We start from the raw sequence: 17847 nt of genomic DNA, 5'->3' as shown, positions 1-17847 counted from the left end.
TAATTATCCACTGTAGTATCCGTTGGAATTATAATGGTAATATAACTGATATTTAGTATCCACTGAACAATATAATCTAAGATAAGGCACTCGCGCAAGAAGCATGGGAAAATTACACTGGAGCCTGGAAGACAGCTGATCGGATAGCGCAAGCCCCTTCATGGACCTTACGATGCGCTTTATTGCCGTCATTGGCATAGAGCTCTTACGTCATCTCACGCATGCGCTGTAGCGTCGCAATATATTACACCTGACAGCACTGGCTCTAAGTCGACTAGATGCGGACAGGTTTCGGGCGGCCGTCCTCGTGGCCACCTGGTACCTGGAGGAAGGGTCAGGTGAGTGGGACCCTAGCTCCCAGGAGGGAGCAGAGAATCAGTGGGCATCGTGGCGTCGGCGTGTGACGTCGCGATACCCTGGTCCAACCCCCGCCGGCGCCGAGCCCGTAACTCGAGAATCTTCCACCCTCGCAAAGAGGGTACCCAGAAGCCCCTTAAGAGCCTGGTGGTCTAGAGTCTCCGTAGGCGGGGGCGCCCACAGACGGAGTTTACCCACCGTCCGCTTGTAGGGGCGCCCCCACGGATCCTCATCCAGGGAGCTCACCAGTTGCTCCCAGGCTCTTCGCTTTGCCTCAGCGATAGCGGCTTTGAGGGCTTTCCTCGCAACGAGGTATGCCTCCCACGTCCTCGCGACATCCCCGCCTCGTCGCCGGGCCCGGGCATACACCCTTCTGGCTTGGATGAAGATTCGCGATTTCCTCCGTCCACCAGTAAGCGGCCCGGCGCCGGCGGAGGTAGGACCAGGGCATCGCGACGTCACACGCCGACGCCACGATGCCCACTAATTCCCTCCCTCCTGGGGGCTAGGTCCCACTCACCTGACCCTTCCTTCAGGTGCCAGGTGGCCACGAGGACGGCCGTCCGAAACCTGTCCGCATCTAGTCGACTTAGAGCCAGTGCTGTCAGGTGTAATATATTGCGACGCTACAGCGCATGCGTGAGATGATGTAGGAGCTCTATGCCAATGACGGCAATAAAGCGCATCGCAGGGTCCATGAAGGGGCCCGCGCTATCCGATCAGCTGTCTTTCAGGCTCCAGTGTAATTTTCCCATGCTTCTTGCGCGAGTGCCTTATCTTAGATTATATTGTTCAGTGGATACTAAATATCAGTTATATTACCATTATAATTCCAGTGGATACTAAGTAACAATTACGTTACATTGACATTATAATTTTTCACTCAACTATGTAACTGTTACATAATATTTGTATTAGACTCATATTAGACTATAAATTGAGAATTACTATCAGATCAATTAACATAACCACGATTTAGATTATCTAATTTACTCGATTGCAATTCTCAATGCATAGTATAATATGGGCGCTATAATACCTTAAAAAAGATACGATACTGAGACTTTCACTCAAACAGGGACCCCTACGTCATCTCACGCATGCGCTGCAGCGTCGCAATATATTGCACCTGACAGCACTGCTTAGAGCCCATCTGTTGGGGAGAGGGGAATCCCTCTTCCCTGGGCGGCGGTCCAGCACCCGCGTGGGGGTGGAGAGACGGAGGGCCCACACTATATATCGGTGATCCGACAGTGGGTGCATTCAGTACTACAACCGCTCACTGAGCGCTCAATGAGCTTTTACATTTGATTGGTATATTCTTTTAGATTTAAAAATATACACCAATCAGATGCAAGAGCTCACTTAGTGCTCAGTGAGCGGTTGTAGTACTGAATGCACCCAGTGTTTCGCCCTCCGCTTCCATCGCCCACTCCTGGAACATCCGAGCGGCCGAGGGGAAAGCTCAGGTCAAATCTATGACCGACTCCCCCCTCGGCCGCACGCAGGTGCTGGTTGACCCCCTGTTCATCAACAGGAGGTCTAATCCCGCCGCCCAGTTGACCACGGCCCTGCCCCTTCGGGGATTCCCCTGCCGGGGACCGCAACTCCACCCCTCAGAGTGAGCGTTGAAGTCCCCGGCAATTTTCTCTCTGGCACTACACGGACATTATTATTTTGATTTCATTGATATTCATTAAGAATTACCCAGAACGTAACTATCATGTTGAACGACTCAATTTGTATGAAATGTTTCGACTTTCACAAATTCATATAAAATTTTTCATTTTTCACTAATTCACAGAAGTCTCATAAGGGGAGGACGCATCGACCGGGAAACGGTTTGGAACGAAACTTACGGAGTTAATAGTACTTGACTACTAATAACTCATGGTAATAGCATACGACGCAATACCTCTTCGTTTTCGACAAAAAACGGTCTAAAGGAAAGAGCAAACAAAGTGTACCAGTTAGTAAGAAGTATTCAACGAAGCGGCGTAGCGCAGCAGCGAAGGTAACGGACTACCGAGGTAACGGCTGAGGTTCGATTCCTGCTATATGGTTTTTCTTTTTATTCTGTAACCATAAAAATGAAACAGAAAACATTAATAAATAATAAACTGCTAATAAAACTTTCTTAAATATATTAGTGTTTGTTAAATATATTATTAATGATTTAAATTGCAGAAAGACCGTAAATATTATCTATAAAATATATAGTGTATGAGAAAATTTTTATATAATAATTGCAATGGAAATAGGAATAAAAATATTGTTATGAAATATACAGGGTGTCCCATTTAACCTGATAAATCGTAATATCTGGAAAACTACATGTCGGATAAAAAAAAGTGGGTAATGAAATTTGTTCGTCTCGAAGGGGGACATCCAATGATATCAAACTCGACCTCCCACCCCACTCCCGGGGGATGAGGGTGGGGGGCAACTTTGAAATCTTAAATGGGGACCCCCATTTTTTATTACAGATTCGGATTCTACGCCACAAAATACGTAAGTTTCGTTCGAAACTTTTTTTTTATTCGTGATAGATGGCTCTGTAATCGCAAAAAATTAGATTTTCTGCAATTCTCCAGAAATGATCATTGGATTGAAAAATAAAAAAATACCTGTTCAATATTTTTAAAAATATTTTCAAAAAACATAATAACAGTTATTCCCCCCCATCCCCTCGGGGTGGGGTGGGTGGTAACGTTCAAATCTCAAATGAGGACACTCCTCGCTCTCAAATGAGTCCCCTCGCCTCTCACCTAAAACAAGCACCCCGATGGTGAAAGGCGAGGGTACTAACCTAAAACAAGCACCCTGAAGGGAACAGAAAACTACTACGTCTTCGTCGTTGTTCCTGGATAACGCTAAAAGTAGTTTCTCGGAAAAATTCAACGCTATCTATCACGAATGAAAAAAATTGTTTCCATAAAAACTTTACGTAAAATCTAATTCTGCAATGAAAAATGTGGGTTCTCATTTGAGATTTGAACGTTACCATCCACCCTACCCCGAGGGGATGGAGGGGAATAACTGTTATTATGTTTTTTAAAAATATTTTTAAAAATATTGAACAGGTATTTTTTTATTTTTCAATCCAATAATCATTTCTGGAGAATTGCAGAAAATCTAATTTTTTGCGATTACAGCGCCATCTATCACGAATAAAAAAAAAAGTTTCGAACGAAATTTACGTATTTTGTGGCGTAGAATCCGAATCTGCAATAAAAATGGGGATTCCCATTTAAGATTTCAAAGTTGCCTCCCACCCCCACTTCCCGGGAATGGGGTGGGAGGTCGAGTTTGATATCATTGGATGTCCTCCTTCGAGACGAACAAATTTCATTACCCACTTTTTTTGATCCGATATGTAGTTTTCCAGATATTACGATTTGTCAGGTTAAATGGGACACCCTGTATAGGAATGCTATTAACCCTTTGCGGTCGATGCCGCCACAGTGGCGGCATTCGCAAGTCGTCGTAGAAGTCGATGCCGCCAGGCTGGCATTTATGATCGCCTGGCGTGCGGCACGGCAAATGAGGCTAGCGATAATGGAAGAAAACTATTCTCCCGATGCTAGATTCAAATGTTTAGATCAACTTACAGATATCCATGTTTATCGATCTCTTCGAAATCGGCTGTCACAAAGAGTTGAACTAGTATGAGAAAGTTTTTCGTAATCTTATATCGTATATATAAAATATTTATTTCTGTTACAACTCTTTATGTTGTATTGAAGTCGTGTTGTGTTGAAGTTGTGTTGTGTCTTTATCTCTTCTGGCAATCCCCCTCCAAAAACTTCCTTTGTGTCATTCTAAACGATCGTTAAGAATGACGAAATGATTCGAGCATCGGAACAGTCGTCAGTAGAGCAAGCAGCAATGTGCGTTTACTAGTGATACAGAGCAATTCGGTGATCATATTTAAATTACATATATCATAACAATGTTAGAGAATCCTTCAACAAGCAAAATAGTTGATGTAGAATCCCTAGAAGAAAGATCTTTTGAAAATGAAGATTTTAAAGGTGAATTCACTAATGCTCTCGTATATGCAAATTCTATTTACGAGAATAATGAATTATTATCGAAAAATCCTCCAGCGAAAATATAATATATTTTTACTCCTATTTCCATTGCGATTATTATATAAGAATTTTCTCATACACTATATATTTTATAGATAAGATTTACGGTTTTTTGCAATTTAAATTATTAATAGTATATTTAACAAACACTAATATATTTAAAAAACGCAGTTTTATTACTTATTAATGTTTTCTGTTTCATTTTTATGCTTACAGAATAAAAAAAGAACCATACAAGCAGGGATCGAACCTCAGCCGTTAGCTCGGTAGTCCGTTACCTTCGCTGTACCGCGATTCTGTAACTCGTTATTGGAGTTAACGAGTTATAGAATCGCGGTACTGCTACGCTACACCGTTTCGTTGAATACCCTTCTTACTAACTCGTACACTTTGTTGTCTTTTCTTTAGACCGTTTTTTCTCGAAAACGAAGAGGTATTGCGTCATATGCTATTACCATGAGTTATTAGTAGTCAAGTACTATTAACTCCGTAAGTTTCGTTCCAAACCGTTTCCCGGTCGATGCGTCCTCCCCTTGTCAGAAGTTTTTCACTTTTCACTAGTTCACGCCAGGGAAAAGATTCATGATCGCTGCCCAGATTCCTTTCTATTCATAGTTAGGCCTTATATTTAAGACTTCCTTAAGTTTATCTTCAGATAGTTTATAGCCAATAAAATAATCCGTGCAGCATTTAAAGATGGATATAAAGCCAGCGGCACACGGTGCTTGTTTTCGTGCTGGATTGCTTGCTGGATGAAAATATTGCATTCTGATTGGTACATTTCCATCCATCTTCGAAAATATACCAATCAGAACGCAGTATTCTCATCCAGCAAGCAATCCAGCACGAAAATAAGCACCGTGTGCCGCTGGCTTAAGGAAGCCACAAATATAAGGCCTGACTATGAATATAGGTATTATTGCACTAGTTCAGCAGTGCAGCTAAAAAGAACAGACCAAAATTAGATTCAGTGACGCATGCGCACATGATTTTGTAGAAATAAATTTCCAACACCACCTACATGTGTCAAAGAAAATGGCTCTAATAATAAAATTGTGTAGGTCGTCAACTCAGTCGTTGTTGAGGAATAAAGGATATTTATGCAATGTAGCAAGATATGCATCTGATGATACACGTGAGTGCGATCGATATATTTGTTTTAATCATCTTATGGACTTCCTATAGAAATAAAATTATCTCGCTAAGTAATATAAAAGTTTAAGATATTACATAAGTAATAAAGTTGTTTCTTTTATATAAAATACAATTATATCTTGATCTGCCAAATAAATATGTCTTTACATGTAAACTTATATAAAATAGAAAAATAACTGAATGATGTACATGTTCTTCATTAATTATATAGAAAAGATATTTTAATAAGTTTTATCATTTTTTAGCACCATCATGGAATTACCTTTGGGAACCAGGCGAATATTCGAAAAAAGCACATGATAAAATTGCTGAAAAGTATCATCTGCATCCAAAGGATTATAAACCTTTGGCAACAAATTGTGATTATCCAGATTTACCAATGATAGGAGCAGCTGCTAAAGATCCATATTATCCTTATGACTTACCAGCTATTAAGAAGAATTATCATGAAACAGTAAGTTTATAAGGAACTTGTATGTTATTTTATATTCATGAGGTTTCGTAAAATATTTCTGTATCTGTTTACAAGATGCACCATCAATTTGATATTACAACTGAGGACCGCTTCAACTTTGGCCAGACAAATAGAATTGATTCAGGTGTTGCAACGCTAATATGTGTTACTGTTTTTGGTACTTTTGCAGCAATATTCTTTGGAACAAAAGACTATTGCACCTTTCAACCTATGGTAAGCTTTTATAGATATATATGCACATATGAAATACAATATAAAGGTAATTATACAGAATACCCCCCTCACCTCCGATATCGACGAAAAAATATTTAATCGACGCGTTTTTGCAAGAGAAACAACTTTTCCATTTGAAAAAATCGTCACTCTGCTTTGTGGAGCGAGATATAAATTGTTAAATTTGATAACAATTTAGGTTAGGAAATCTGTCACGGAGGCGAAAGATAAGCAAGATTCCGGATGGGTTTGCAACTTTCCAGGCGCAACGAGGACGGGGTAGGTGCGGGAGAGGGGCCGAAGACCCCCTTGCATCCCAGTGTGTGTGTGTGTATATATACACATATGTTTCAGACATTTTCATTTATTAAACATATAAATTTTTAGCTCATGTATTAGTGATTATTTTTTTTCTTAATAACCACTGATACATGAGCTACAAATTCATATGTTTAATAAATAAAAATGTGTGAAATATATGTACACACACACATACATACACACGGGAGTGCAAGGAGGTCCTTTGGCTCCCCTCCCGCACCCACCCCGTCCTCGTTGCGCCTGGAAAGTTGCAAACCCATCCGGAATCTTGCTTATCTTTCGTCTCCGTGACAGATTTCCTAAACTAAATTGTTATCAAATTTAACAATTTACATCTCGCTTCACAAGGCAGAGCGACGATTCCCAGTAAGCAAAATGCTAACAGAATGCGCGCAGATTGACGCCAATTTCGATCAGATCTCCACATCAAAACCATAGCCATCTGTGTCCTCATTAAGCTCGTGTTTTGTCGACAGGACCTATGTGACAGGCCGTGCGAGCAGATTGTCGACAGAAACCGCGCAGGTCCTGCTGCCAAACTACACGTAGAGTTTGCGCGTAGAGTTTGCTCAGTTTCTGCCACCAATCTGCCGTCAAATTATTGTAAGTCTTGCGCGGTTTCTGCTACAAATATGCCGTCAAATATCTGACAACAGGATCTGGCGTATATTTGACCGCAGATTGGCGGCATAATTGATATAACAGATTCTGCATTAGATTTGTTGACTATTTGCCATCAAACTATGACAGCAGGCTTTGTTCGAAATTTGTTCGCGCAGGTTTGGCTATATGGATTTTTTCAAATAGAAAAGTTGTTTCTCTTGCAAAAACGCGTCGATTAAATATTTTTTCGTCGATATTGGAGGTGAGGGAGGTATTCTGTATAATTATCCAATATAAAATATAGTTTAAATTCATAATTTGTTCAATTACATGTTTCAATATTTAATTAATATATGTTTCAGATGGAAAAGCAATATCCATATAGAGGTAAGGCATATTATACATTTGAATCAGCAGAAAAAAAGATATAACAAACTTGTGTCAAAGAGATATATCTCTGTGTATCAAGTTATTGTAACATATAAATACATAGTATTAGTCTACTATATAACATGTCTATTTATTGTAATATTTTTATAGTATAACATTTTTAGACTTTTCCTTAATATAAGTTATAATCTATATTTCTATTTTTGTTTATGTTGATTTTTAATATATACTTTCTAAAGAGTAATAAACTGTGCTCAGGTAAATGTACTACCATAAATAAATTAAAAATAAAAATAAATTGAGACTAATATTCCTTGCTAATTTGACATTGATAATTCTATAATTCTTAATTGGGATATAACATAAAATAACTTAATGCTTTTTGTAATGAATAAAAACTTGAATTTTTTTTACTAAAATTATTTTAAGCAACAATATGTATTCAATGATATCACATGCAAACTATTAAAATGGCATATGATTAGTGTTGCACTGATTTTCCCCATTTGCATTGTATAAATCTTTGGGATGTGTAGTAAATTTTTGGCTTATGTTTATAATATTATGGAGAAATACCATCGACTAACATATTTTTATTTCACTTCTTCATACATTCATTATAAAAGAAGCAACAACATTCCAAAATTGTTATGCATACAAATCCTCAATGTATTAATAATACAAATGAAAGAAAGAAAATATATCAATAATATCTCGCAAGTAATGATTGAATGTTATCTGGATTGACATGGAAAGATTTTTATACAAATTGTATCCTTTGTATTGTGATGTACGTATATATGCACGCGCGCATGTATGTATGATCATACTAAAAGTACAGATAGAAAAATATGATGATAAACTCTAGAATAAATAGTATGATAAAACGCGTTAGCATAATCATATATCGGTTAAAATTTGTCACAACTATCGTTATATTGTGTAGTTAAAGACGTTGAATACAACACTTATTAATATCACATATTTACAAATGATATGCTTAATCAATTGAATGTTTTTGTTCTTTTTAATGAGTTACATACTTCATTACAATGTTTGATAATTCTGTAAATCCTTATGAATGCGACACATCTCGTAAATATTGAATATTACCTCAATACGCCTCTACTTCTGTAAAGGTGGATAAAGGCATGGATTGGGGTGATATACAATATTTACGAGATATGTGTCGCTGTATAATAATAAGATACGTCTCTTTATACTTCGATAGGTGTAATTGGATATCACAAGTATAAAGGTACAATGTTGTTGATCAGAAAATAATTATAGGATAGGATCTGTGTTACAACTGGCTTTCATATTTTATGTCACAGTGTGTATATTAATAAATTCCAAAGTTTATATCTTTATCGTTACGTTGACAATTGTATAAAATAGTTGAATATAAGCGATACGAACCTGTGGAAATTTCCTTATTAAATGCAACGAGATATATTGCTTATATTTCAAATATGAGCGTCTAGAAGGAATTCTCAATTATTATTTATCTCGTAATACTTTCTTTTGTATCTTTATGCCAGATCGAGTTGCTAATTATTGACCGCATGATCGTCAGAATGTCATACACAAATTTAAATCAGTATCTTCCGTACTACAGACTATATGTATTAAAAAAAAAATATTCATTTCGGATTATAAATAATTTCATATTGTTAACTGAATCGCTTTCCAACGTAATTAGTAATCTGTCACTTGAAATGTACGTGATTAGTTTTTTAATACGCTGCATATATATGTATGTAAACGCATATGTATATATTACAATATATTTTCCTGCTTCTTTTTCCTCTTCCCCCCCCCCCCTCTCTCTCTCTCTCTCTCTCTCTCTCTCTCTCTCTCTCTCTCTCTCTCTCTCTTGCCCTTTTCTTTTCCTTGATCATTATTTATCTGACGAATGATCGGTCTGCGTGCCGGTACAATAACATAATATTAATTAAATAAATTTCGAGTGTTGAAATATTATATATTTTGAATACGACATCTTAATACATTTTTCTTACTCTCATTTTCGATTTTTTCTGCTTTTCTTTTTCTCTTTTAATTTATTGCCCTATAAGTAGTGGAGTTTATAGATATGTCACTTTTGTCGCTGTTATAATAAATATTTCGACAAGACGTAGGTTAACAAAGTATCGATACGCGCTTTTACGTATTTATGATACTTTCTAATACTTACCGTGAGAGATCTATGAATGCAAAGTGATATATATATATATATATATATATATATATATATATATATATACATATATATATATATCTTTCGACGAAGGATTGGTAACACATCAATAGCGATTATTACTTGTTTGGTACTTATATCGGTATTTGTACGTGTGTATGTGTTGTATATGTGCGCGCCTGTGTGTCTAGGAATAAAGAGCTCAAACCGCTCGAACCGACGCAAAAGATATCGCACAGTTGGAATTTCTCAAGAATCGTAAAACAATTTCGCGTTTTTTCTCTCTTTCTCTTTCCCTTTCGCGCGCGCGCGACGGCAACATCGCATGTCGGTTCGATTTTTATTATGACTTCCCGTTTTAACAGTACACGCAGAAGAATGTTAATCCATATATTCGGCGAGAGTTATTTGATTCAATTGTATTAAATATCGGTCACGCGTACGTGACGCATCGTCTGACCGAAGGAGGAAGCCCATGCGCAAACGGGGCTAAATAATTTCGATACAAGCCCATCTGGTGTAGAAACTAGTTTGTTTTTTTCTCTCTTCCCTTTTCTGTTGGAGCATCGATTCGCCTAGGGGTGTGCCGAAGTGTATACGTTTAAATATTGACAATATAGTTCGTTCCACCGTTAGACTAGATTAACAACGTATGCATATGTACAATGTGGTAGATGTTGTACGATTGATCCTCGCGAAAGTGTGTATACAAATAAACCTCGCCTTGGAGTCGGATTATATGCGGCAAATTGCACGCGCTGTCGTGCTGTCGCGTGCTCCTCAATTGTTTGCTTGCACAACTTTACAGCTAGCAGCGATTGCTTTAGAGTCCATTGTAAGTACAGACTGTCCCTTCGAAGTTCAGACATTTAGCAAATAATAGAGAGAGAAAAATACAAAGCTGTACTTTTATACCGCCTACTTTGGATTACAGTCGAGTAGTAAGAAGAAAGCAGTTAAGCGTGTAATTGTTTCATCTCCCTAACTCAACTTTCCTATCCTGTAAAGTACTTTAATTCCCTATCTAGTCGGTAAATCGAGTCTAATTTCTTCGTTGCACCTTCAATGGATGATCTCACTCGTATTTTGGTACATATAACACGGTACTTAAACTTATACGCTTATGTATTCGTTCCGTAGTATACGATCAGGAAATTCTGTCAATAGACCAACGAAAGTCCTCTTTTTACGCGCTTATTAGAAATTATAGCACATTCCCCATGCGTGCAATTGTATTATAGGAAGGTTTTTCAACTATCATCAGAATTTCCAAAAATATTATACAAAATATAAACAGTTGTATATATCGATATTGGAAGGTAAAGACACCAGTTAAAAGCCTACATGCGAAAATATTATTACAAATAGCTACTTCAAGAAGTGACGTGACAGAAATGAGAAACGAAAGAAGAAATGACAACGGATAATACAAATCAACTGTGTGCTCGCTTGCTATTTAATTCGCAATTAAATGAAAACAATACAAAAGAGGAAAAACATGCACGCGCTACGTGTGAACATGACGTACGTAATGCGACATCACAATGATTCTTAATTCAACTTAAACATTATTTAGCTCAACGCGGTGTTTACATTTACAATTATCAATACAATACAAGTACAATACAAGCATGTAAATTCATACGAAATAATACATATAATTAAATTATTTACAGCGTTAATAGATCTTTACTTATCTCTATGTCAAGTAAATTATTTGATCGTTAGCTACTAGGACGAAAAACACAGAACACATGCTCACGTTCACTCAAGCATACGGTTGTAAACCGAACAATTATAATATGATACAGGAACAGTACTAATATGCACACTATTGCTGCTGTATACATGTTGCGTATCGTATTTGTGTGTGTTTGTATGTTATGCGCATAGTTAATTATTTTTCCCAGAAAGATTTCGTAAACAATGGCAATTGACATCGTCAATAGAAAAAAAAAATGGCATAAGTGAATGTAACATCATGTATAACTTCATTTATACACTGCATACCGATTAGCCAATCATTATATCACATTGATTTCTTTTTTCTCTTGGAGGGGAGTTTCTCTTCTTTTAACACGTTTTGTTATTTAATTATCAATGCATAATCAATATCAGGGATAAAAAGATCTACACTGATTTTTCTTCTCTATCTAAACCTGTATCTGTTTAAAGTTTATTTTGTAGAATTCAAACTATTGACCCTAACTTTTTTTTATGTAATATGGCAGCTTTGTAACTACTTTTTTAAAATTTGATGTATTATATATCCTGGCAATTAATTTGTTTAGTTTGTTGTCGTAACTCGTGTTTTGTACTAGAACGATGTTGATCGTTAACTAAACGCTTAGGCCTTTTTTTGTTGCTGTAGATATCACTAATTATTATAAATCTTGATATTACATGTGCGCATGCACATACCGATGATGCGGTTTGAGAATCAGCAATTTGCAGACTCTATTATTACAAAAATGAAGCATTCTATCTTGAAATAATAAACCAATGAAGGTTAAATAGGCGGATTCATTCGCTTGATTCATCCATTAAAACGAGGCACGCACAAACTGCTATATTATTTCATTATTATCATTATTATTATTATTATTATTATTATTATTATTATTATTATTATATGGCAACATCTTTCACTGTCATATCTAAGAATAAAGGTATCTTAATACGTTCAATGTCTAAAAGAAATCTCTCAAGAAGACACAGTACATTCTTTCATTAGCGAACAAAATTGATTCAATCGTTTCTTCCACTCCACGGAATGTATCATGAAAGAGATAGTGCATGGTTTCGAGAGGTCGGATTGAGTTATTTCAATGGGGAAGAAATTGTTTTCTACGCTGTGATGAGTTACCGAGTGAAATAAAATGTGTAGATTAAAAAAAGGAAAATCTTGTTTTTTTCGTTATTAAATATATTAAATATACAGGGTGATTCAAAACAACCTTCCATTATTAAAAGTATAAAATCCTGATAAAATTCTAAAACAACTTTTCCTCTTGCAAAATTTTGGCAAAAGATTAGATTTTAAATTATTAACAAAAATAGTAGACCTATTGCGGGTCGGGTACGGGAGGTAGACAGGTGCGACGCAACTCACCGTCAGACGTGGACGCTAACGCGGAGTAGCCGCAGCAATCAGCTGATCACACTACACGTGTTATACACTAGCTACGTTCCAATATTCATTGCCAGCATAAAAATCTGTATTTTGTATCTGTAACGTGGTGCGACGGATGTCTTGCTCGGTTGGGGTACAGCTCGGCGTATCTTCGAACAGCAGCGGCGACCTGGCCGTGACAGGCTCCGAGTATCAATAGCATGTCATAATATTCTTCGTTCGTGTATGCTGCCATATCGTCTTGACGTTAACGCTTCCAATAACCGCAGGATTATTGATTAACGCATCGATTGTTTCAACGCATTTATATGATCGTCGCGGGATGTCCATTGGTCCATCCCCCACCACGCACGACCGCCGCTTCGCATTGGTCGTGCAATGAATACGAGTGAATGAGTGAGAAAGAGACAGAAAGACTCGGAGAGACCGAGAACGTGCTTGCATGTGTGTGCGCGTACAATCCTGGCTGTTTTCTAAAATTTTTGCCAGTTATAACAATCACCTAACGTCACAGAAAATACAGATTTTTATGCTGGCAATGAATATTGGAACGTAGCTAGTGTATAACATGTGTAGTGTGATCAGCTGATTGCTGCGGGTACTCCGCGTTAGCGTCCACGTCTGACGGTGAGTTGCGTCGCACCTGTCTACCTCCCGTACCCGACCCGCAATAGGTCTACTATTTTTGTTAATAATTTAAAATCTAAGCTTTTGTCAAAATTTTGCAAGAGGAAAAATTGTTTTAGAATTCTATCAGGATTTTATATTTTTAATAATGGAAGGTTGTTTTGAATCATCCTGTAGAATATTTAATAATTACTAGGTAGTCGTGTGCGATTTAAAGCTGAAAGCTCAGATACCTATTAACAAGTTGCCAACAAAAGGGTGCTTTTACTGTGATTACTAACATTAATTTGCACCTTCACAATGTATCTCCCGATCGAGCGAAAAGATCATTCACGAAGCGCAAATTAATACCTATGTGATCTCGCCAAGTTTTTTCTTTCCTATCATCATATACAATAGTATATGTAACAGCTGCGCTCAGTCATACCATGTGTCCCGATATGCGCACTCCAGAGCGCTATAACGAGACTACGATGGCTCTACATTAATCAACGTAATTGGTGTTCATCCTTGTGTAATCAACAGTGTCCTGTTGACGCTCGAAAATTCACTACCTACATAAAGCTAGAAATGGACGTTCACATATATCTAAATAAGTTAAAAATGAAAAAACATTTACTACTTTATACAATTCACTAGCGAAGGCAAATAAATAAATTGTTCTTAAATTTCTTTTTTACCTAGAACAGCTGAAGACCGGGGTTTTTTTCGTTAATATTACGATAAACACTGTTACAGTTGTAGTTAAGTATAAGTTACATATGTTCATAGCAAATACGTATATCGGCTTGTAGCAAACGGAAAGACTACTAAAAGTGTGTCGGGGCATAGATATTCAGTTTCGCCTAGTGTACCAAAGTTTTTCCCTCCTGTGGACTCGCGTTTTGGCGTTTCGATCTAATCGATGCTTACAAACATAATTATGTTCAAGTTAAAATGGTGCTTTTACGTTATATTAGATCTGCTAAATATGGAATTCACACATATGTTTGCGCATTACTAAAATTTTCATAAGGTTTAATAATATAATAATATACAACCTCACAGAGGCTGTCGAAACGGGATAGACTCGCTAACCCTTTCACCGCTCTTAGAGCGTTGTAGAAGAATTTCATTTTGTTTCCGCAAAAGAGTATATACCTACACGAATATAAACATCCTAATTCACTGTTTCAGCCTTTCGATTTCGAGACGCAGGCAGTGAAAGGGTTAGGTATATTCTAGTTTTGCGGCTGTGCTTTCTTGCCACCACGTGGCTTGATGCTTTCGGAAATTTGCCACATCGCCTCCTCACAGAGGAAATCGCTAAAGTTGTTGAAGAACGTTATGATACGTTCATGCTTCTTGAAAGAGTACGTGCTGTAAAAGATAATATAAGTACTTGCTGTATAATATAAATATATAACGTTAATTAAACGTTGAAATACATTGACTCTTTGCGGCCCGAATTATTTTTGACTTCTCAACTCAGTCGATTCGTAAGAATCTATTTGCTTCGCGACAATATCACATTTCTCAATAATTCAGCATTCAATTAATACGCAGCAATATATTTGCAATAATATATTTATATTGAATGTACTATTAATGAATAATATATTGATATTTAGAATCGACTACAACGAAACACGATGCTGAGGTAAACTCAAGACAGGGCCGCGAAGGGTTAAGAATTCGACAAATAACCACTCACCCTTTCTTAAATCTTTTCATATTTTCAACAATATTAAATTGTTGCCATCTCTTGGAGAAATTTATAGTGCCGTCCGGTAATAAATCGTTATTCCCAATATGCACAAACGTAAGATCTTGCAATACAAGTCCACTGGAAAAAGAAAAGAACAAGACATTCCTGATAATCGAACAGACACACGAGATTTCGCAATTACGATCGATTGTAAATATTCGTGTTCTTACATATAAGGAATGCAGGGTGGTTGTGTTTCCGCTAGAGCTTGCCTATAGGCGCGGAAGCTACTGGAACTATCTATCAGAGCGCAGTATTCCTTGAGACCCTCCGTAATGTGCTTCTGCCACTCGAGCCTCCTAATAGGTGCACTGTCCAGTGCGGACAATAACGCGAGATAACTATTAAAATTGTTAATCTTTCTAAGGTGTTTCATTATTTTGATGAACTTCACGACATATTTCTCCCTATCCTTCGCCTCATTTTCCAACCGGTGCTCTAATATCCTGGAACGTGCCCAATACGACATCTTGTTGAAGTGCTCGGTAAATCTCGTGAGGTTCGGACTTCTTTCCTCATTCTGTTCCTGCGCCCAAATCAACACTTCCGGGATTTCTATTTTCATAAATAGATCGGCGTCGAGCAGTGTCATCTGCTCCGCAATCTGTTCGCTCTTGAAATCCAACAAGGAAGCTTGCTTTGTTGTTACACTTAGCGACGATAGAATTGGTTGTGCTGCTTGCAGTTGTTTAACAGTATGCTTTTCCAATATCTTCACTCGCAACGCTTTGGCCATTGTAAGATCTCCACTACATACTAACTGCTGTACAAATTCCATTAGAGTTTGTAAAAGAACATCATCGAGGTCGGATATTCTGTAAAATAATTAATTGCATCACGGAGCGTAAAATTTAGGTGTTGCTGCAGTGTAGGAATAATCGGATATAAATAAAAGTTTACTTACGTCAAATCGCTAACGACTCTAACTAATAAAGAAAATGCCTCACGTGCGGCTCTTTGTTTTACAACATCGGGTGAACATGAAAAACGTTGATGACGTCTGTGTAGTTTTTGAATTAGCTCTAAGGGCTGCATAAAAGTTCTGTACGTCGTTAAAAATGCCTCTTGGTACAGGAAGTCTGCAAAGAGAATACAGTTTTTGAAATTTCTTATCTAATGTTATATTTATTAGTTCAAGACAATATAATTATTAGAAAACAATATTAGCAAGATTGAGAAAGCTTTCAAAGTTTTTTAAAAAGTAAATTTCACTATTGTGTTTTTCGTTTTGAAAAATAACTTAATACTGTATTACCAATACTCAAAAAGTAATGATTTGTTATTTTTTTCATTAAATTTTTAAGGCATTTTTGCATAATTTGCTACCGATCATCTCATGTTCAAGTGTTCCAAACATGTATTCAAATATCAATTATATCCGTTATCGTCCCCCAAAATATATTATTGCGTCATTATTATTAACGAAAAAAGAAACAACTCTGTTACCAACTTATTATTAAAAAAAATAACTTATAATGTCTTAAAAGTAACAAGTTATTTTCGCAACAATGGACGATCAATAGTTAATATAACTGTTCATTAAACGTATCACCGACCTGATTCTTTTTCATCTGTATGCAGCACGAAAAAAGGAAAAGAATGTTAAGAAATCATTTTAACTTACCAAGTGCTAAATTGCAATACTTGCATTAATTCTAAGTATTTAAAACATTTGAAAGTATATACCGTGCTTATTACCATGTTTATTAGCTTTTGTGGCATGTATTAATAATGCATCTGGATGTCCACCGCGTATATCCGGGCCCTCTTCATCCGCCTTTTTGAATACCAAGTATTTGCTAATATCTAATTCATCCAAAATACTATCATCCTGATCGATATCTCTTAGTTCAAGAGTATTTTCATCAACTGATATCGAAGAAAGAGCATTACTAGCAGGTCTAGAAGACGGTAATACCGTATCCATGATAACATTGTTATTCTGAAATAAAAATGATCGCGTCACACATATGTGCCCTGCTACTAACATGAATGTCACATGGGTATAACGTAGTAATAAAATTAATATAACGTAGTAATAAAATTATTACATTTATGTTTACCAGTTTCACCGGAGTGGAAGGTGCAACGTCTTTCTTTTCATGAGCGTGAATGGGCTCTTCTGCTACTTTCAGAGGTGTCGACGCGACAAGTGGTTCCGAGTTATGGATACTCTGCATACTGATGGTAGGTTTTGGCGATATCGGTGGCGGTGTAGCGTTTGATTTAGTGGAACGAGATCTCTTTGGTGGTAATGCCGGGGGCAGACTAGAATTATTTGTTGCCTCTACTAAAGTCGGTGCTGTGGTTATAGAGATACTAAAAAAGGAAATGCAATTTTTGACGGTCTCTTAACGTACATTTTTTCTACACGATGTTAAATATTAAAAATATCCAATAAAAATATATTAAAGATATTTATAAGTAATTGAGTGTTCACACAAGACTTATTCTTGGCAATTTTTACGTGAGCTGTGTAGTAAATCATGTTTTCCTAATGTGCCATTCAAACAAGGTATTGTAATTGTTATT

At 36.9% G+C, this 17847-nt stretch overlaps 2 protein-coding genes across 4 annotated transcripts in view; one reads left to right on the top strand and one right to left on the bottom strand.

Moving 5' to 3' along the window:
- Positions 1 to 5399: 5399 nt before the first annotated feature.
- On the top strand, positions 5400 to 7724 carry ND-ASHI (NADH:ubiquinone oxidoreductase subunit ASHI). The gene is made up of 4 exons (XM_011154140.3): positions 5400 to 5586; positions 5852 to 6060; positions 6136 to 6294; positions 7581 to 7724. Exons 1-4 carry the CDS (start codon positions 5487 to 5489, stop codon positions 7647 to 7649), a joined length of 537 nt encoding a protein of 178 aa, XP_011152442.1. The 5' UTR covers positions 5400 to 5486; the 3' UTR covers positions 7650 to 7724.
- Positions 7725 to 13168: 5444 nt separating this feature from the next.
- Positions 13169 to 17847, bottom strand: part of C3G (C3G guanyl-nucleotide exchange factor) — a 310905-nt gene continuing 306226 nt past the window's right edge. For 2 of the 3 annotated variants that reach the window (XM_025303550.1, XM_025303551.1), the window contains exons 11-17: positions 17367 to 17634; positions 17002 to 17257; positions 16872 to 16886; positions 16220 to 16394; positions 15486 to 16130; positions 15262 to 15393; positions 13169 to 14927 (exon numbers count right to left, since the gene is read on the bottom strand). In XM_025303550.1, the coding sequence (XP_025159335.1) occupies positions 14789 to 14927; positions 15262 to 15393; positions 15486 to 16130; positions 16220 to 16394; positions 16872 to 16886; positions 17002 to 17257; positions 17367 to 17634 (1630 nt within the window). In that variant the 3' untranslated portion in view covers positions 13169 to 14788. The remainder of the gene's footprint in view (positions 14928 to 15261; positions 15394 to 15485; positions 16131 to 16219; positions 16395 to 16871; positions 16887 to 17001; positions 17258 to 17366; positions 17635 to 17847) is intronic. The other variant, XM_025303549.1, reaches the window with a different exon arrangement.

Source organism: Harpegnathos saltator, unplaced genomic scaffold (genome assembly GCF_003227715.2).
Source record: "Harpegnathos saltator strain DR-91 unplaced genomic scaffold, Hsal_v8.6 scaffold556, whole genome shotgun sequence".
NCBI lineage: Eukaryota > Metazoa > Arthropoda > Insecta > Hymenoptera > Formicidae > Harpegnathos > Harpegnathos saltator.
Note: the sequence above shows the minus strand (reverse complement) of the source record. Positions and strands in the feature narration are given on the sequence as shown.